General features: G+C 40.0%; 1 protein-coding gene across 1 annotated transcript; it reads right to left on the bottom strand.

The window, feature by feature from the left end:
- Nucleotides 1-493: 493 nt before the first annotated feature.
- LOC306928056 (complement factor B-like) lies at nt 494-21,664 on the bottom strand (the record flags this gene model as incomplete). The annotated part of the gene is made up of 17 exons (XM_079507975.1): nt 494-510; nt 899-1,028; nt 3,107-3,156; nt 3,330-3,456; nt 3,738-3,838; nt 5,334-5,410; nt 5,691-5,829; nt 7,501-7,641; nt 8,921-9,031; nt 10,351-10,479; nt 10,682-10,832; nt 11,084-11,223; nt 12,637-12,720; nt 13,231-13,374; nt 13,759-13,947; nt 14,293-14,490; nt 21,631-21,664. The coding sequence occupies 17 exons, from the start codon at nt 21,662-21,664 to the stop codon at nt 494-496; spliced, it is 1,962 nt and encodes a 653-aa protein (XP_079364101.1).
- Between the last annotated feature and the right edge of the window lie 98 nt (nt 21,665-21,762).

The raw sequence follows: 21,762 nt of genomic DNA, 5'->3' as shown, positions 1-21,762 counted from the left end.
TATGGTCATGATTCACCAGCATCCTTGATGGCTTGTTTCTAGGCTTAAAATAATTGATATAAATATTTGTGTAAATCTCTATGGGGAAAAAATGAATGGCTAATTTTTCAGTATAAGAAAACCACTCCCACCGCTGTGCTCTATAGGATGTTCAAACCATACAATATTGTCTTAAAGTTAACGTTACAAAACACACAAACCTGTTGGTCCCGTGTCATGCTGTCAAACAAAACAACCAGACCGGAAGTGAAACCACCTAATGTGTGAGACCTAAGACCATATATTAGTGGTCTGGTCTAAATGAAACAATTGCCATTTCCGGCACAATGTTACGCAAAACAACCAAGTTCACAGCAGGACCAGGGCCGGACGGTCAGCCCATGGGTCGGCTGGTCGGCCCATAGGTCAGTCGGTCGGTCGGCCCATGGGTCGGTCGGTCGGCCCATGGGTCGGCCAACTGGCGACCGGCCGACCCATGGGCCATGAGGCCAGTTCAATTGGGCAAATAATCTGCAACAAGTACACTAAAATATAAGAAACAAAATAATTACAAATAATTTAAGCTAAGAATGTTCAAATCAAAGTAAAGTGAAATAAACTGGCCAGCCTTCCTTAAAAAAAAACCCAAAACATGGCTTTTGAGTTTAATTCATTTCTTTATTGTTTACATCATTGTCAATGATTAACGACTGCAGTAATAACCAGTACAGAGTACTGGTTATTACAAAGTACAATGACTAATTAATGCTGATGGTGAATTAATTGTGTATCAGATTAGAATGCATGCCTATACAGTATAAGTAAGTATAAGTAAGCTGGTCTATAGTATAGCATGGTCAAATACATTATACATCATTTAAAAACGGGATTGGTTGAAATTCAAACTGGTCCTCGTTACCAAGTATGTCTTTGAGAAAACTGGCAACTCTGAAAAGATTGATGTGGAAATCTCTGGAGGTTTGGTTTGAAAATGGCATATCTCCTGCATTTTGACACATGTCGTGTACTCCCCAACTGACCACTGCAACCTGTCAATGAAAAGTTACTATTTCACAGCTTGATTTGCACCAATTAGCAAGACCAACAGCAACACATACAACATACAACTATATGGACAAGTTGGACAACAATAAGACTATATCTTAGGGTGCGGGTAGCCTCATGTAGCCATACAACTATTCCACACTCTCCGAATGCTATATAGAGTCTGGAACTATACACTTCTCAAATCTGAGAAAGGAAGCTGGCATTTTCCTTCACGAAAATATATTTTAAAATATCTTTACATTTATTTTTTTTAATATACATTTCTGCTAAGCAGCAAGCTATATATGCTTAGATGATTTAGATTTATATTAGGCTACATTTGCGTGACTGTAAAGACGAAACGGAAGTGGGGAGGAGGCTTCACTTCCGCTTTATTGCTCATGATCAGAGCTTCCATGCTCCAGACTGTATAACGGAAGCATTTGAAAATTGCAGGAGGCAACAGTCTGGCCACGTGAGACCAAGGTGCGGGGCCTGTCTGTTGAGGTTTTAGTAATGTGGCAGTCTACAACAAGCACTAAAATGGTTCAAACAAAAATGGTTTTGTGAAACAGTTAAAACTCTACCATATTCCAATAGTATCATTATGTTTTGCATCTGTTTTCTTGCACATACAAAAAGAACACATTTTGTACATAACTACATACCACACATCAGATTGCACTCAGAGCTTTGTCTGATAAGTCCTAGTAGTAAAAAGTTGTAGTAAGGTTGAAATCTCTTTTTTGCAAGATTTAAGCAATATTACACGAGAGGGTGTGGGTTAACGTGATTATTGCCACGACAGTGATGCGGTAAGGAACGAGACGAGTCATTTTTAATGACAGATGTAGTCACTACGACCACAAATGTCCCAAGAAACTAGCTAGCCTAGCCACCGAGTTTGCTAGCGCTCTGGGAAGCTGAATTCTTTGTTTTGATTAGGTGGTGAATGGTGCTGGTTTAACCCAGGCTAGAAGGCTGTTTCAACCAATCAGATTGCTTCCTCGAAACGACCTGTGGTATAATTTACATTGACTGTCGGATCCTTCTTCTCCTTCTTTTGTCTAATTCCCATTAGGGTTCAAAACAGCGGATCATATATTTCCATCTGTCCCTGTCCTCTGCATCTTCAGCCACCTGCACCTCATCTCACTGCATCTATAAACCTCCCCTTTAGCCTTCCTCTTCTCCTCTTGCCCGGCAGCCCCATCTTCAGTAAACTTCTCCTAATACCCATCATGTCCAGACAATCTCAACCTCTTACTTTATCTCCAAACCTTCTGACCTGGGCTGTCCCTCTAATGTGGTCATTCTTGATCTTGTCCATCCTCGTCACTAAACGTAACATCTTCTATTCTGCCACCTCCAGCCCTGCCTCCTGTCTTTTTGGCAGTATCACCATTTCCAAGCATAGCTGGTCTCACTACCCTGTTATACGCCTTCCCTTTCACTCTTTGCACTCGTGCTATACCTTTCGTTCACAAATCACACCTGGCATTTTTCTCTGTCCTTTCCACCCTGCCTGCTGTCTCAATATTTTGTATCACAAAAATAAGTAAAATACTGAAAAAGTTTCAGAATTGAGTACTGTATGTACGTGACAATGGACATGCAGTGCAGAGTGCACATTCATTCATTCATTCATTTCACTCTTGCAGCACATCCTCACATTGCATTATCTCTCTCTCTCTCTCTCTCTCTCTCTCTCTCTCTCTCTCTCTCTCTCTCTCTCTCTCTCTCTCTCTCTCTCTCTCTCTCTCTCTCTCTCTCTCTAAACAACTGCAGTGCCAGTGAAGATGCCAAACCCTACACTTACATTTCAACCCAGTGTCTTTGACTGACTGGTGATCAAATCATATTTGATACAGGGAATAATCGACAACTACACTCTGCCGATTACAGAGAACTTTGAATTACAGATTTTCTTTTAGAATTAGGTGTGGGCGAAAAAGACAAACCTTGTCATGGAGATGACATATTTCAAGACCTACTGTATATATACTGTATTTCACACATTGTGAAAATAGCCAAACGTGACACGCAGTTAACTTGTAGAAATCAAAGAACAGTTGCTCACCTGTATCACACGATTCTCATACTCCTTGAACACAGCACCACCAGAGTCCCCTGGTGGGAACAGATTCATAGATACATACATTTATTTTATTTTATTTAATAAGAAACTTGAGCTACAGTAAGTGAATGATACAAAATGCTTATACAGTACATTTATGCTATATGCTTTTATTACTGTACATTGGCATGTTGTCTGGAGATGAATATACTGTAGTGGATCATACCTTTGCATGATATGTAATCTATATTAGGGGTCATGCCACCAGTGCAGATGAAGTTATCAGTCACAGCAAGGGTGACATCATCAGGTACTCCATAAGCATATTTGGCTTGTGCAATACAACCGGGTCTCTGAATTGGAGGTCAAGAGAACAGAGTAGAGTAGAGGTACATATGAGTACATACTGTACAGTATATACACACATGCACATGCATGTACGTGGTGTACAGATAGGAATATAATAGGAATAGGAATATAAGACATGAGGATATAAAGGATACACAGTAAAATCCTTAGTGATGATTAAACTATGAAGAGTATACAAATGGAATAAAACTCATCCTTATATGGTTCCACTGTGATTTTCCTGTATACTATTATTTACACATTATAATTAAGCACAAAAACTCACTTGACTTGAAAACTTGGCGCGGACATCTTTTTCCTTTACCGAGTTAGGGCTGACAGTCAGGAAGGTAAGTTTTTCAATTTCTTTGTTCAACAATCGCTCCTCTGTATTAAGAGAATGCATATAGTGTTCACCGGATGGGATAGCATGTGATGAAATGATCAGATCAACTTTATTAGAAAGTTATTGGGGGAGAAAATAGGCTTTCTATTATTAAGTAAATTGATTATTTAAAATGTATGAACTGGTAGAAGGACCATATTTTTGTAGAAGTATCAGCAATTAAAACAAAATAAAATAAAACTAAAGACCAACTATCAAAATGACACAACAAAGCCTGACTTTATTTATATTTTTAATATCAAGTGTTTATGATTTGTTTTATTATCCCCTATAAATGATCTGTATGCATTTATTTTTTTTATTTTGTTATTTAATATCCCTTTCTGTATGGGTGGAGGGTTTTACATGTATTTATGATATTGTCTTAACAAATTTGACTCAACAAAGTAATAATAAAAGAAAAAAAGTTAACTTTATTGATCCATGGCCCTGGGTGGACATTGAGTCATCATCAGGGAAGGTATAAATAATTTGCTTGTGACCGTATAGGTCGCAGATGACTATAAAAACCTGTCACGCCTCGTGACACATCACGCCACCATATATGGCCACACCTTGTGACGCGCTCCATATACTGTATGGCCGTCTCCATATATGAAGATCACAACACTGACCTCATCAAACCCTGGATAGCCATACATGGAGAAGACTGTATCGTCACCTACTGTAGATCTGCATATATGGAGCCGTCCAGCAACTCTGACCTCAAACACTTAGATCTCCATATATGGAGCTGACCTGTTCTGACATTCCATATGTTGATCCTTTCCCACCTGTCATTCCTCTTCGATGTCTCCCTTTTGACTGATCCCTGTCCATTCAAACTCTAGACGGGCCCGCCCCAAAGTTATTAGTGCAACCGTGCCTGGCAGCCATCGAAAACTATAGAGTTCTCAACATGCTCGAAAATTAAGGCCCGGCCATACCGGGACCTCATCAAACCCTGTACATTCAAGACATGCTCCATATATGGCCAGACCTCATCAAACCCTGTACACTCAAGACACTGCCCCCGCTGCCACCCTTAGATCTCAATATATGGAGCTGACCTGTTCTGACATTCCATATGTTGATCTGACTTCATCAAATCCTGTACACTCAAGACACACTCCATGTATGGCCAGTACAGAATTCTTACCCCCCATGACAAAGCGCCAGGTCTCGCCCAGCAGTCTGCCGTCACCCAGGCGGAAGCGCACGTAACCTCGCCCTTTAGGGCGTCTTACTGGTAATAATGATTTAGTTTAGTTTTACTTTTATTATTATACATAGGCCTATTAACAGTTTTTTTAATCATCTTTGATGTTAATAATAACGTTGTTTAATGTTATTTAGTTGCAGTTAATCTGATTTAGATTCTATGATTTGTATACTGTGTTTGTGTTGTTAGATGGAAAGTTGGCATATCAATGATAAAGCTATTTTAATATTAAGGTGTTGTGACGTCTTGGTGGGTTACATATTAGCCTATGTCACCTTGTTGCCTGCAGGTGGAAACACCAACCAGCTTCAGAGCATCACTGGTTGCCTGAGTGCAAGGTATGCAAATAGGCCTGAGGAAAGATGATGACATACAAACATTAGGAAAATAATAATGATTTGTTACATAGGTTGGTACACAGTACACACACACGCACGTACGCACGCACGCACGCACGCACGCACGCACGCACGCACGCACGGCACGCGCACACACACACACACACACACACACACACACACACACACACACACACACACACACACACTAGCCTAGTACTGAGATCATAATTTGTTTGTAATTAAAATATTTTCTTATTTTAAGACAATGTCATAATAATTGTAAATGCTTACCTGACTTCACTGCTAAGTTTTAAGCCTTCTGTCAGTTTAAGGAGAACCACATCATAGTCATAGAATTCTAACACTCCTTGTCCTTGTCTTTTTTTAAGATCGAAGTCTGGATGCCAATGGATACTTTTTACTTTTTTAACTGTGAGGGTAAAAGACAAGGATAAAATGAGCAAGTCACAGCTAACAGAAAGGTTTAGGTCACGCTAATCTTGGCAAAGTAATCAAATACAAAAGATCTCCGCAAGGCCTGTGTTTGCCTATAGCCCACACATTTTGTGGGCAGGGCAGTATAGGCAAAGCTGGGGTATCAAAACCCTGTTTGGTGGTCCCGTTCACATGACTCATGAGACCCTTGTAGCCTAATGGACTATATTCACACAGTGGCCATTTTACTCTTACGTCATAATAGCAAAATGGCCGCCGTGTGAATATGGTGAACCTGAATTGGGTTGTTTCTGCAACAAACAGTGACATTTGAAGCATGTGTGACGCCCCCTATGGGTGTACGTGAAATCGCTTTTGACTCAGTATTATGTAGAGGACGGATGCCGCATTCATCATTTTTGGCATTTTATGTCCCACGCAATTTGGAAGCTAATCGTAGCCGATTGGAATAGAATATGAAACTTCTGACTGATACTTCTTGATCAAATTAATAGATATGTGTGGGTTTTGGACAAAGTTGGGCAAGTTGCGTCATGATCCAAGAAATAGAGGAACATTTTTTTTTTTGAATGAGGCTTGAACATTTGGAGTGAAGGTTCTTTGGCCTATATAGTTAGGACGCAAAATTCATCTGATAAATATATAATTTTGTACCTCCGGTCATTCTGGCCAGGCGGAGATAATGACCTACTAGCAGTGAGAAAACAAATCCATTGTATGAATGCGTAGATATAAACATGTTACATATTACCCTGTTTATCACTGGTGTAAACGTTAATGTCTTTCGCTGTAACTTCAAATTTGATGCAGTGTGCAGCAGTCAAGACAAATCTGCTGCTCACCAGAGAACCAATGCATCCTTGTGACTAAATTGAACATACAGGACATACAATATATTAAGTCATATTTGTGTTTCCTGAAATGTGTCGGATTTCACTGTAATTCAACAACAATAAAAATATAACAAATGATAAACTGTAAAAATTACATTATCTACGTTAATAGTGATTTCCACCATCCATGGATACTGGAATGCTGCCCATTCGGTTACAACCTTTCTGTCTTTTTCAATGTAAAGGCCACACAAACCCACAACCTCTTGTTCATCTGCATGAAAGAAAAACAAAAGCAGAAAAAGTTGATCAAAATAAATCACACAATCCTCATAATATGTGCTGGTAAACAATTCCCAATTTTGTGTTGTGAGGAGTGATTGGCTCCAGTGAGGAGCCCCCACCAGGAGGAATACGGTATAGTGTGTGTGTGTGTGTGTGTGTGTGTGTGTGTGTGTGTGTGTGTGTGTGTGTGTGTGTGTGTGTGTGTGTGTGTGTGTGTGTGTGTGTGTGTGTGTGTGTGTGTGTGTGTGTGTGTATATTGTATGTATATATATATATATATATATATATATATATATATATATATATATATACCACGAGGAGTCCCGTTATATACTGTTACTAGCTTAGAGGTTTAGCTACCCCCGTGCGGTAAGCACCGCCCGGCCGTGCCATGGCATTGAAAAACAAGCATTCCTTTCGCAAACTTTCTGATTTCCCATACGGACTGTAATATTACATAGGCCTACCTACATATGAAAATGTGTTCCATTGTCTTATCAGCTTCATGTCTGTAAAAGAGAACTCACCAATAATGTCACCAAAGGCATGTTCTAATTTTTCGATTCTATCTAGTCTGAAATAATGTTGATCCTTGCTCCTCTCAGGTGCTGTAAGAGGTATTAGATCTGCATCAAAGATATTAGATCCAATGGCGAAAACATAAATATCTGCAAGAGACAAGATAGTTGCCAAAATTAAACATAAATTACATATTAGGTTGTGTGTTTCCACAACATCAATGCAAGACTACAGAGCATGGTTAAAACGTACAGCACATCACCAGGTTTTATCTTACATTTAGTGTTTCTTCAGCAAGAGGAGCAAGTGTTCCAAAATACAGCTTGTAGTGACAGTGCTGCTCAAAGCACATTCAAAGGCTAGGGTAAAGATACCAAGGATTTGTCTCGTAACAGTCTGACTGGCATTATAGTCCGACAACACTGTTGCTCCCGACATGCACGGCCGGTTACGAGTCTACGACTAACCCGTGGCAGGGTTAAAACTCACCCGTGGCTCCCGACATGCACGGCAGGTTACAACCCGTGGTAGGTTAAAACTAACCCGTGGCTCCTGACATGCGTGGCAGGTTACAACCCGTGGTAGGTTAAAACTAACCCGTGGCTCCTGACATGCGTGGCAGGTTACAACCCATGGTAGGTTAAAACTAACCCGTGGCTCCTGACATGCGCGGCAGGTTACAACCCATGGTAGGTTAAAACTAACCTGTGGCTTGAATTCCTGTGAGGTTAGGTTTATAGGATTGGGTTTTGGGTTGTTTAGTGTGTCGAACTCAAGACTGTATAGGACTGTTAGTACGTCAGACCAAACACATGTTATAAAGATTAAGGATCCGTCAAGTGTGTTCACTCTACCTACAAAAGATACAAAGATACAATGCTACATAGCGTATTTATCCATGTAGCTTTGTATCTTTGTAGCTGAAGTTGAAACCAGACCAACTTTTTGTAGCTTTGTTGCTGTTGTAGCTGCTACAAACATCGGATTTATCATGTCACCATGGCTTCCATTTCCATTGAAAGATTTCAATTTGACTGTGACGTTTCGAGCGCAATGCTCTTCCTCAGACAGGAAGAGCATTGCGCTCGAAACATCACAGTCAATTTTTTGTGCAAATAAAGGCACTTCACGAGCATCGGAGCCCACAGTGTGCGAGTACCTTCTTTTCTTTATCTGTGCTAAATTCAAAATATATGCATATTTTTATATTTAGCCTTTTTCCCCTCTATCAGCCACTATATAATTGTGCTGGGGTGTTTTCCTGCAGAAAGACACATCCCTTTGGCTGTATTTTGGTTTTGTTCCAATGTTTATGTTGACGTTCATCCCTAGCTATGCAGAATATTCTATGATTTTTCAACGGTAGGTGTAAAACGCTCTGAATCGGGTAAAATATGGTTTAAAGAAAAAAGAAACATTTAACCTCACCAAGATAATTCTTTCTGTTTTCCTCGTCAAGTCGACCATCTTGGTTGTGGTAGACCATGTGTTTTATTTGAGCCACAGTGTCTTTAGGTGAACCTCCTGAGTTAAATCCCCCTGCAAAGAACAGAAACAAAGCTGTCATAATGATGCAAAATGACAGATTTACGGAATAATAGGGATTGAGTTATTTGCCCTCACAATCAGAACACAATTTTCTTTTATGGGTATTAATATATATTATTAATATATATTATTATATGAGTATTAATATATATATATTATTATAGCAGTATTATTGCTAGGGTATTATATTAATTAATAATGTACTAGTTAGTAATAGTTTATAAATAGTTATATATGATTTAATAATCATTTACGAAAGTGTGTGTGTGTGTGTGTGTGTGTGTGTGTGTGTGTGTGTGTGTGTGTGTGTGTGTGTGTGTGTGTGTGTGTGTGTGTGTGTGTGCGCGTGTGTGTGTGTGTGTGTGTGTGTGTGTGTGTGTGTGTGTGTGTGTGTGTGTGTGGGAGTATATGCATGCACAGTTTCACCGCAATTGGACGCTGCGTTGAGTAGTTGTTGTGATTTGTACAAAACGGGTACATAGCGGGCTACTCCTGGAAAGTTTAGAAGCCAATTGTAGCCAATCCGGGTGGATTATGAGATATCAAACGAACCTGTCTTGATCGAATGACTATGGAGAGCATGTGTACCGATTCCAGGCAAAGGTTTTTCCTTGGCCTCTATAGGGAGTTGGCATACAAAGTTATACACAGATCCATGCAGTTAGAGGTAAAAACACTAATCGGCCAGTTATAGCGCCACCATGAGGCTGAGTTGAAAATGTTCAAGTAGCATTTCTTCCTGGGTCTAGTGGGAATGTGCGTGCACAATTTCACGGAAATCACACATTGTGTTCATGATTTGCAGCATTTTGTTGAGCACTCCTGCGAACTTTGCACTGCGAACTGAGCACTCCTGCAAACTTTGGAAGCCAATCGTATAGCCAATCAGGATGGAGTCTGAAAAATCTGAAAGACCCGTTTCGTTGAATGGCTCTAGAGAGACTGTGTACCAATTTGCGTGATGTTTGGACAAAATCTGTACGTGTACTGTCCATTTCTTTTGCACAAAGCGGCCTCCTGGTGGCGCTATAAGAGGCCAATGTGAAAACCTTGGGGCAGAGGTTCAGCTGTGGCATTCAGGGAGTATGGCTCCCTGAAGTAAAGCCAACAGTACCGGAGATTAGCTGTCCACAGACGGACGGACGGACACACGGACACACACACACACACACACGGACGGACGGACGGACGGAGTACTCTCTCCCCATGGTGGAAACAACAATGAAGATAGGGAGAGCTTCCTCTTTGTAAAACCCACGTTTGTCAGAAGTGGTGGATATTTAAATATATAAGATAGAAAGACTCATTACCATCCGTAAAGACAATGATGACATGACGCTGGTCTACAAAGCCTTTGTTAGTATTCTGCTTTATCCATGCCATTCTCTCCCTGATCCTTGCAAACGCCCCATCCAGGTCTGTCCCAAGATCATCTGTCCCTGAGACACACACAAACACACGTGCACGTGTCGCACACACACACACACACACACACACACACACACACACACACACACACACACACACACACACACACACACAATTCAATTTAAGGGTAGATACAGTAGATTTCTGGCATGTTATAACTTAATTATAGACAGACCGTTTATATAGGCCTATATAAATTCAACCTTTACTTACCTTCTTCTAGCTGAAATGATTCTAATTTCTGCCGGACATGGTCAAGTGTTGGTTTTTCCGCACCAAAAAATAAATTTATGTTGACAATCTCAATAATGGTAGCAGAGAAGAAGAGTATTTCATAATTGGGGTTGACAGAGAAAGAGGAAACCTACAAAGAGATGAAAGATTATGTTTGTTAAAACAGAATACTGTAAATCTGTGCTAGACAACATTGACTGAATCAATTCAGTTAAAGTCAAAAGGGCTCTATTTGTCTTGAAATTGCTTGTGTGACATTTAATCTTAAATGTGTCCAAAGGACATTATAGACCAGTGCCTGTATTTGTTTGTTTGTTTGTGTCTATCATATTCTGATGCTCTATAGTCTATATATGCAGAAACATGATTCTGTTCCTTCACCTTGGTAATAAGTTTGGTAACTGCCTTTTTTGCATTTAAAAAATCTTCTTTAGAAATGCTTCCTGAAACGTCTATAGCGATGTAGATGTTGAGTGTCCCATTTTTTGGTATCCTGATTTTTCTCCCCTTTGGTGTGTCCTCTGAAAAACACAGACATACATGTTTTGATATTTTGGGCCTTAAATCACACTCCTGTTTGGACTTCTCTGGCATCCCTGAAGATTTGGGACATTGTACAAGAATGGCCGGTATTGGAGTTAATTTTAGTTGTGCACACAGTTGGGGCACAAGTATGGACCAATACAAGAAGAACATGTGTTATGTTTCGTCCAACACCAATCATACATCTATGATCTAGCAACTACTGTATGGCGTGTATGAACATACTGTAGACACACACAAGGACAGGGATGATTGTAATATAGTTGGGTAATTTTTTAATACTTCCGTGACCGCGGAGACCAAAGGGCTGTTTCTCAGTGGAGTTATCATCTACGAAGGTTAAAAAACAAATTGAGCCCCCATGCCCCTCGCAAAAATGTGGGCAAAATTGTGAGAAATATTCTAAATTTCATTATGCTTTAAGTAAGTGACGTGTCAAACTAGGGGGCTTTCATGATTCTAAATCCATTCCAAGCATTAGTTTTGCACAAGAAGCACTCACTAAATTTGGCCATAGCCACTTGCCCAAATGTGCCAAAATGTGATGACCTCATTACATTTGTGATAACGGCTATGGCCGTTTTTAGCCCACAGAGTGTTTTTTGTGCAAGACTTTTTTTTTATGAAACCCCCCTAGTTTGACATGTCACATGCTACTTAAAGCATAATTAAATTTACAACGTAGAAAATGTTGCTTTATTGTGCCTTAATTGGTGCCAACCTAGAGATATCTCGAGAATAGCTATTTAATTCATCTGTGCCAACCTCGAGATTACGAGATTTGATCAAAGCGCATTAATCCAGCTTTAAAAAGATATTTCTTTTACCTTGTTTTTCGTGGCTGGAAATTGAGAGTAGTTGTTTGGTAGCTTATTTTACACTCACTCACTCTTTGAAAAATCTTTCTCACTCCCATGGTAGAAACAGCCTACATCCCGATCGTCAGTGCACGCGCCCATGCACGCGGTTATTAATGGTTTTTGTGCTCAGAATGGGATAAAGTACCATGTTTAGAGCCTTAATAAAACATTAATCCAAGGCGTACACAGCCTGGAGTGAGGCTAGACTACAGATATGGAGGGCAATCCCTTCCGGGTCAGGCGGATGATGCTCTTCTTCTTTGCTTATTTTGCACATTTCACTGGCACTAGCCTCACGATCCAGGTTGTTAATGGTGGCCATAAGGCTTTGGGGCTCTCACAAATTTTGCCCGCATTTTTGCAAGGGGCTCAATTTGTGTTTTAACCTTCATAGATGATAAATCCACTGAGAGACGGACCTTTGCTCTCCGCGGTCATGGGAGTATCAGATAGTACCCAACTAATATGCTGTCAAGTTGCTGTGAAAAATGTCCTGAAATTTAGGTTGCAGAAATTGATTAAAAAACATACCGGGTTTTAGCTCAGTGAGGGTAGTTTTGATTGAAGCACCAAAAGCCTCAGAGACGTCCTGTGCAGTATCATATGTATATTTGTCTGTAACAAGAGCAAAGTTCACATGATATGACACATACTGTATACTGTACAGGATGTTAGCCCTGATTTATTCATTTCATTTTATAGATTTAGTAAGAGAACAGTCTAAACATAGGCTATCCTCAGATTTTAACACACAAGAAGTATTTAAGCAGATTAATACTAAACAGCTATTTTGACATGAAATTCACCTCTTGTATGGCAACTCAATTAGAGTGATTGCATACATTAATCGCTGACCATGCATGCAAGACAAAGCCTTGACTTTTGTAATTTGCATATGTTGAGTGTCAATGTGAAATATAACCGTATTATGTCCTTGCTTCAACTCTACACGCTCGTTAAGCTGCAAAGCATAACTAAAAGCATAAAGAGCATAAAGCATACACTATATTTGTCTTTTTTGGATGATAATTGTAGCTTTAAAGGTCATGGATCTAGGTTGATAACAAGTGACTCCAAGTTCTTATCAATATGTATACTATATAGACTATATCTGTAATATCTTACAGTAACAAGCAGGCTCCCTTCCAGTCCACTGGCCATTTTCTTGACACACTCGTTCACGCGACCCCACCAAAATCAAGTTGTTTTTGCAGCTGTATGTCACCATGTCATCAGTGTCATATGTCATCCCATTCCTTGAGGCTCCAGCTGGAACACCAGGATCAGCACAAGTACTGTCCACTGTGGAAACATACAACGTATTTATATATCATTTATTGTTATCCCCGCCAGGCCGAAATGGCCAATGGCACCTTGGTGAATTATACCCACAACCAAAGACAATTGGACATTATGGTTATGGAAAAGCTTATTTCATGCTCGGACTACAAAAGGACAAGTTTATAAAATACTGGGAAAAGTGGGATCAGACAAACAGACGGAAGGAGAGAAGCAAGAGGGATGACTTTACCATGCAGAAAAGCAATCACTATAGGACATATACTATACAAATATACTATACAAAATATGACACATATTTTAAGGACATGTTTATTTGTCAACTTAATATGTTACAGCCTGTTTATGACTTACTATCCTCCTGAATGCATATAGGAGTTGTTCCATTCCACTTGCCGCTGGATTGGCAAACTCGAAATTCTGGGCCTCGGAGTGTGTACCCAGACGAGCATTCATAGTATGTCTCTTGACCCACATAGTACTTCTCCTCAACAGGGTAGACAGTGCCTTGCTCCAGAACATGTGGGTCAGGACATTCAATCACTACGAAAATGAAATTAAAAAGTTAATTAAATCGCAATTAAACTTTGGTAATGTTTGCGCTGCGTAGCTAGTTATTGCCATGATGTAACTAAGCAAGATGTCAATGAGGAAAATATTTTCGTTTAGCAACTGAAGATATGTTGTTAATATTTAAGTGTATTTATTTTAAAATATGCTTTTAAGTTTAAATAGTTTACACTGTATAGAACTGACCTTCAAGCTATTAACGCGTTGCAATGTTAGCTTGAAGATTCTAAAATTGTCTACATTTAGACATTCATCCTTGCTAGTGCAAAATGTTAAAATACTAATTTCTAGAAAGACGTGGCTACAATCGTCACTTACTCATACAGGTCTGCTGAGAAGTCGGCGTAGGTTTCCAGGTACCAGCTAGACACAGGCGAGACGAATCAGGGTATGGATAGTAATTTGGGGGGCAGTGATAGATCAACTGGCTCTTAGTTCTCAGCTCATTAGTCAGGGTGTAATTACCCCCTGAAATCTGTAAGCCAAGTGCAGTGCATATCTGCTTTGTCCCAACACCTTGAAAACAAATTCATTGAGATGAGTATTTCATCTTTATCATACCTTATCATGCCAACACTTAACATTAAAAACTAACAATAATCACTAAACACTAACAATACTTAACACTAAACACTTGTGGCTCTATTTTCGTCCATGCTAAAACCCTTATCCCTAAACTACTTAGCCTTTTTTTTTTACTATTTTGAAAAACAGTTTTTAATTGTTAAAATAGCCAATCTACAGGCTCACAGCATGTCGATGTAGACATGCTGTGAGCCTGTAGATTGGCTATTAGATTGTAGCTATTTTAACTATTAAAAAATGGTTTTCAAATGGTTTTCAAAATAGTAAAAAATAGAGCCATAATGGCTCTATTTTCGTCCATGCCATGGTGTGGTCGTTTAAGGAAACTAAAGCCTAATATACTAAGCAGATATTCTACAGTATAAGTTCCAATTATTATATGCTAAAACTTCAGGGAAAGACAGTTTCAGTAGTAGAGCTCTATTATTTGAAATGGCTAATCACTGCCGCCATCTCTATGAGTGAAGCAGTGAAGCAGTAGGCCTAATATTGCCCTAATCACTTGAATGAGTGATTTAATACTTTATTGACAGTTTGTAGAAAAAGGCACAGTAGAGTTCAATACAAGATTTGCCAAGCAGATTTACTACCCAAGAAAATACTAGGCTTGTTTCCATTGGGGTCCTTCATATTCAATTCATCTGAATTATCAAAATCTGGAACTTCCCATTTATGTTCTAAATGATCACAAAAAGAATCTTGCACTCCACCTTGAAAAGAGTAGGTTTATGACCAAAGCTAGTAAGCTACAGTATGTATAGTCTTGTCAGACGTTTCACATTTAGGCTACTGTATGAGCCGTTGTTGAAGAAGTAAGTTCTACTCTAATGTTTTGCCTATACTCTTAAGTAACATACCTTCAAAATTGCACTTTAATAAATAAAACATATACATAGTATTTTCCAATAGGTTACTTTGCTCACTCAGTGTTAACAAAATGTACAGTAGCCTATTGCTACAAATTGGTGCTAATGGAAGCGCTTTATAAGAACAAAATGAAAGATCTATTCCAAATCCTATGCAAAACAAGGAGTCAATATTCAAACTGTGATATTATAGAAAATATTTGCCTCGTGGCTTTAGTATTAGAACATTTGTCATAAACTATATTTTCCTTTTTTTGTAACAACAAATAATAGAATCAAAACAAGATCACAAGCTCACCCATGAAGTTAAACTGAAGACATAATACAAGTGTAGTAAACCGATGCCAGTCACTGGAAAATGCCATGTTGAAAATGAGATGATTCCACAAAAGACACACATATATTACAAAGAGGCAGCGCAAGTGGGATTCAATAATAGGTCTACTGCTCTGTCACTTATTAACTATGAGTAAACTAAAAGGTGATCAATATAGCTAACATGATTGAAAACAATTATGAACCAATTGTGGCATTGTAGTATAAGAAAGAAACTGAAAATTAGTTGACTAATAGAAAATATGCCATACAAAGCATTTTTTTTTTTTTTTACATTTCATAGCATTGTATTTATATCTTATTTATATCATAATCTGTATTTCAGATTTTGGACTTTGACATTTTTGATAAAATACAAATGGGGTGGATGACCAAACGAGTATCCAAATTAATCCAAATCCCAATTTTACCTGAAATTTGACAAGCCTGAAGAACTTTTTGTAACAAATCACGGGTCTTTCTTTGTGTGGCAATTCTGGCAAACACAAGGTCACATGTCTGATCAAATAACTACTATTGAGAAACCAAGGCAAGTATACAAACAACCTCATCATTTCCCAAACCCCAAGCCTGCATTTGCTTTTGTTAGTTTTCCAGTAATGATTATTTCAGCTGCTCCTCTTTCAATCAATGCTGTCAGTTTGCACTGTAACACAGCAGGGAAATATAATTGACATACTGTAGCAAAGTAAATGTTATTTATATAGCACATTTCATACAAAGCAAACACAATAATCCCACACAGCATTAGCATTTGAAAAATGTTGTTCATCCACATATGATTTTATTTATCACCTCCTATCTGCTTCGAAATCAAATCAAAATGTATTTATAAAGCACATTTACAACAATCAAAATGGACCAAAGTGCTGTACAGGGTGAAACAAAAAAATCAACAAGAAAGTATAGGAGTGCAACAACAATGTCACACTAGTCCGGACTGATTATTTTGTTTAAAGTGCAACATTTGGTATATAGTCCTTTTTATTGGCCTAAAATATTGTCTATATACATTGTGCTGGCTTCTGTATTTTGTTGTCATGCTTTAATTGTTCAGCCACTAGGTGGTGCATATAGGCTATGCTGTGTATTTCTCTTGTCTCTGGCACTGTGGTCAGATTGGGCATAATTAAACTGAAGTTAGGAACACCTGTAGACCAATATGCAATGAGAAGTCAGTTTGCAAGTTGTTAATGCAGAGAGCAGACGTTTTTGATCCTTGCTCTTGTTTGTGATCACCACAGGATCATTGCTTGTAAGTTATGCTTTCCTTTCTTTGCACAAATGCCAGTTTGTTGATATTTGCTCACTTAGACTACAGTTGTGAGATAATTTAGACTTTGTAGCCTAGCTTCTTTACACATGCTGTGTATGGCATTAGGCCTTTAGCTGGTGTTGCATAAGCCAGCCTTCTGTTATTGGGGTTGCATTATGTGTTTGCATTTACAGTACATTATTTTCTGTATTGTTGGTTACTCTACTCTCATGTCATGTGTAATTTGACAGCTTTCTTTGATGTGTGCAGTACAGAAATATTACCAATCAATGTTATTTTCCTTTTTTGTAGTTTTACTGTGTGTATCCTGCTACTGTGAGTGAGTGGAGAGGAATAAATCCATCGCTTGTGAGAAACAGTAAAAGGACTCCCAGTTGTCTGTCTGCCTAGTTGGAAAAGGGGGAACTTCCTGACGAGGGCAGATTATACATGTATATTCATGAAACCACTTGCTGACCGGCTGTCAGCATTGAGCAATTTCTTTATAGGGGTTTATATGTGACCATACCATTAACATCCTATATAAGGCAAAAATGTCAAACTTTCCTTATGCTTTAAGTAGCATGTGACATGTCAAACTAGGGGGTTTTCATGATTCTGAATCCATTCCAAGCATTAGTTTAGCACAAAAACACTCCTTAACGGCCAATGTCGGCCATAGCCGTCATGACAAATGTGATGAGGTCAGCACATTTTGGGAAAGTGGCTATGGCTGTTTTTAGCCAAAGGAGTGTTTTTTGTGCAAAACTAATGCTTGGAATGGATTCAGAATCATGAAAATCCCCTAGTTTGAAATGTCACATGCTACTTAAAGCATAAGGAAAGTTTGACATTTTTGACATTTTTGCCTTAATATAGGATGTTATTAAAGGTAATGACAGTCAACACCGAGGACAAAACCATTGCCAATGCAGGTGCTCGAGCAAGTCGAGGACTTCAAGTACCTCGGGGCCTGGACTGCCTCAACTGAACAGGATCTGAAGGTTCGGAGAGCACTTGCCTCATGGAAAGCCTTGCACGGGATGAGGAGAGTGTGGAAATCAGATATGGGAAAATACCTTAAGAGGCGGCTGTTCATAGCTACTGTGGAGTCAGTACTGCTGTATGGGGCCGAGACATGGACCCTTACAATATACAACAGGAAAAAGCCCTGGATGGAGTCTACACAAGAATGCAACGAATGGCATAGGTGTCACATGGACGGACCGCATCAGAAATGTGGACCTCTATGGGGACCTTCCACGGGTCACGGACAAAGTCAGAGAGAGAAGGATGAGGCATTGCGTCAGGCACCCAGAACTTGAGTAAATTGACCCTATGGGAGCCAACCCAGGGCAAAGCCAGGAGGGGAAAGAAGTGTACCACCTATGTAGACGTGCTGCGGCACGACAGCTTGGCTGACAACACTGAAGAGCTGAAGAACCTGATGTTGGATAGGAAATTGTGGAGGGCAGTGATCCAGGAATCCCGAGTTGGTGTTGGCTAGACCTCACTCTCGCAGCAACTAACTAACTATAGGATGTTAAATGGTAGGGTCACATATAAACCTTAGAGTATATGAATAGAGACAGCACCGGATTTCTCCTCCCATCCACTTGCATTAAGTTGCTCAAAAGTGCATGAGGCGATTTCACTCCTCCTTCCGCGTAGGAACAGAGTGCATTCTGGGATTGATTGGGCCAAACTCATGAACGTGCTGGCCGTTGACTATCATTGCACTGAAACAGCGTTCACGTGTCATGAGTTTGGCCCAGCGCTGCAATACCAAATTCGGCCATTATGTCCATTTCGCCTCAGAGTTTCCTCCCTATTAAAAAAATCACACCCGTGTGAACTGAGTGGTGTAAGGTATTATATAGCCTGATCAGCTGTGTTCTGACGTAATGTCTGACGTAATGAAATCAGCATCAACCAATCAGCATCAACCATGCTCATTTTTTTTGCACAGACAGACAGACTAACAAAGCCAGTTGTAGGAGTGGTTTACACCACTCAAAAAATACCGACAGCCGGTCAGCAAGTGGATAAATATTTTAGGCCAATAAATAGACTATATACCAAATTTCCCACTCCACAACCCCGACTGCCGGACTACACACATCACATAGGCTATAACAAACAGATCAAGACATAAACTTAAGTGTGATCAAAAGCTAAAGAATAAAAGTGTGTTTTAAGAAGGGATTTAAGTCTAGAATTAGCACTTCTAATATAGCAGGGCAGAGGAATTTAACGACCAGTTTGACACATGAGAAACTAAACCTGCTGTATTCTATAAGGTATGGGAGAGGTTCTTGGACTTCATTAAGTGAGTGACATTGAAGAGGCTTTGGATGTATAGTGGTTAGACGAAATGAAAGCCTGGGTATCGAGGCTAGTCGTTAACTTGAGTTGTCAGCTGTTGGGTGGGGGTAAGGAACTGTGATGGGGACATTGTGCATTTGCTTATGTTTGTTTAATTGTATGTAATGTGTAACTTTCACACACACACATGCACACATGCACACATAGAACCGCAGAACACATAATGCTACAAAGTTAAAGGAGTATATGATTTAGTGGCCGTGACCACATGACAACCTTTTATTCTTTGAGTCACACATACAGGTATTTTGGGGCGTAAAATCCGCCATTCGTTCATGGGGTAAAACAACACAGTTTTCACCATTGGAATTGCGTTATGGAATGTATACACGTTACATTTTATGCGTTTATTTCGTCATAGCGCAACATACAGTATGGTGAAGTATTGTAGTGCAGGTAATTGCAACAACCACTCTTGTGAAAAATGAAAATGGGGCCACAAGATATTCTAAACTTTCAGCGATTCTGCCAATAATCATATTCTTTGAACCACACATCCAGGTTTTTGCCAGGTCAAACAAGGAATCACGGGACGTTGATTCCCTTCCCCATTCGCTAATACTAGGACCAGTAAGACCTAAAGAGCGAGGTCGCGTGCACGCATCCGCCTGGGTGACGGATGGCAGACTGCTGGGCGAGCGCTGGCGCTTTGGCATGGGGGGTCAGATCAACATATGGAATGAATTCTGTACTGGCCATATATGGAGCGTGTGTTGAGTGTATACAGGGTTTGATGAGGTCAGATCAACATAAGGAATGTCAGAACAGGTCAGCTCCATATATGGAGATCTAAGGATGAGGTCAGATCAACAAATGGAATGTCAGAACAGGTCAGCTCCATACAGTATATGGAAATATAAGGGTGGCAGCGGGGGCAGTGTCTTGAGTGTACAGGGTTTGATGAAGGCCCAGGTAGGGCCGGGCCTTAAGTTTCGGGCCTGTTGAGAACTTGCCGGCTGCCAGGCGCGTCTGCACTAATAACTTTGGGGCGGGCCCGTCAGAGTTTGAATAGACTCAAAAGGGAGACATCGAAGAGGAAGGATGGGTAGGGAAGGATCAACATATGGAATGTCAGAACAGGTCAGCTCCATATATGGAGATGGAGGCGTGCTGTCATGAGGCGTGACCATATATGGAGGCGTGATGTCATGAGGCATGACCATATATGGAGGTGTGACGTGACACACGAAAATGCAGGTTTTCATAGTAAATGCGACCTACAGTCGCAACAAGACGTATGTGTAGGCAGAAGAATAGCCAGAGAGTCGGCTTTGGATATGTCCATAACACTCGCACATGCCATTGGGATGATATGGTAACGGGAAGAGTGGCCACTAAGGAAGAGTGGGCCCAACACAATGTTAAATTGAATATTTTCCCCAAAATGTTAAAAATATAAATAATTATACATATACCGACCGCATAACCCCAAATCCTGCATATAGTTTGGGTACGCACAATCCCTGGGTATGGACTATAGTTATTATTAGTATAAATATTATTATTACTAGACCAGTGCCTGGCTGTAGAGCACTGAGTCGGTAACGATGGAAGTTGGAGATCCATGCCCCACCCTGCTATGCAATACCCGTTGTACCCACGTCAGAGTAGGCCTACCTGTTCCACCCATCTGTCTGTGTAGCTTTTATGCCCATATATGGAGATTTCTGTATTCTGTATCTGTCTCTGTATCCCTTTATTCCTATATACCGAGTTCTGTGTCAAGCATGTCCAGCATGGAGTGTTGTGATGTCAGAACAGGCCAGCTCCATATATGGAGCCGGGGACCCTGTCCAGAGCCTGGGCAGAGAGAGGCCTTTTGTGGCAGTTCTGGACAACCGCGGGTCCGACCAACTCGACACCGGGCACTGAACTCCCTGTGGGTGTGTAGAATTTGAAGTCGGTGGGGCGAACGGTTCTCGAGTTACGTGGATTACAGCCGTACACACGTACAGAGACAACATGGTGCATTTATATTTGCATTTGGAGACAATAGTATAAGGTCGATGTACAATTGTAGTGAACAATGTACAGGTAGGCTACTCTTGTAGACTGCAGCCATCTTGACATTATGTTTTTAAATTAAATTTGCCATTGACAGGCTGACAACCCATACATCGAAAACAGAAAAGTGATGATTTTATCAAACTCACCAACAGTGTTTTCTTTCATAAAAAAATGTTATGAGCTACTTTCTCTTTTTCGGTGTCAGACTTTGGAAGCACTCACTTTCAGCAATGCAACGTCCTGCTGCCTCCTGCATTATGTGCAAATTCAAAACAGGTGGTACGGTACGCAGGGCTGAGTTATATCCAACGACCACTTCCAAACTCAAACACTTAAATAATCACCTGCAGGGAA

The sequence above is a fragment of the Electrona antarctica genome, assembly GCF_951216825.1.
Source record: "Electrona antarctica genome assembly, chromosome: 8".
Lineage (NCBI taxonomy): Eukaryota > Metazoa > Chordata > Actinopteri > Myctophiformes > Myctophidae > Electrona > Electrona antarctica.
The sequence above is the reverse complement of the archived record's forward strand: the minus strand, read 5'-3'. Positions and strand labels throughout refer to the sequence as shown.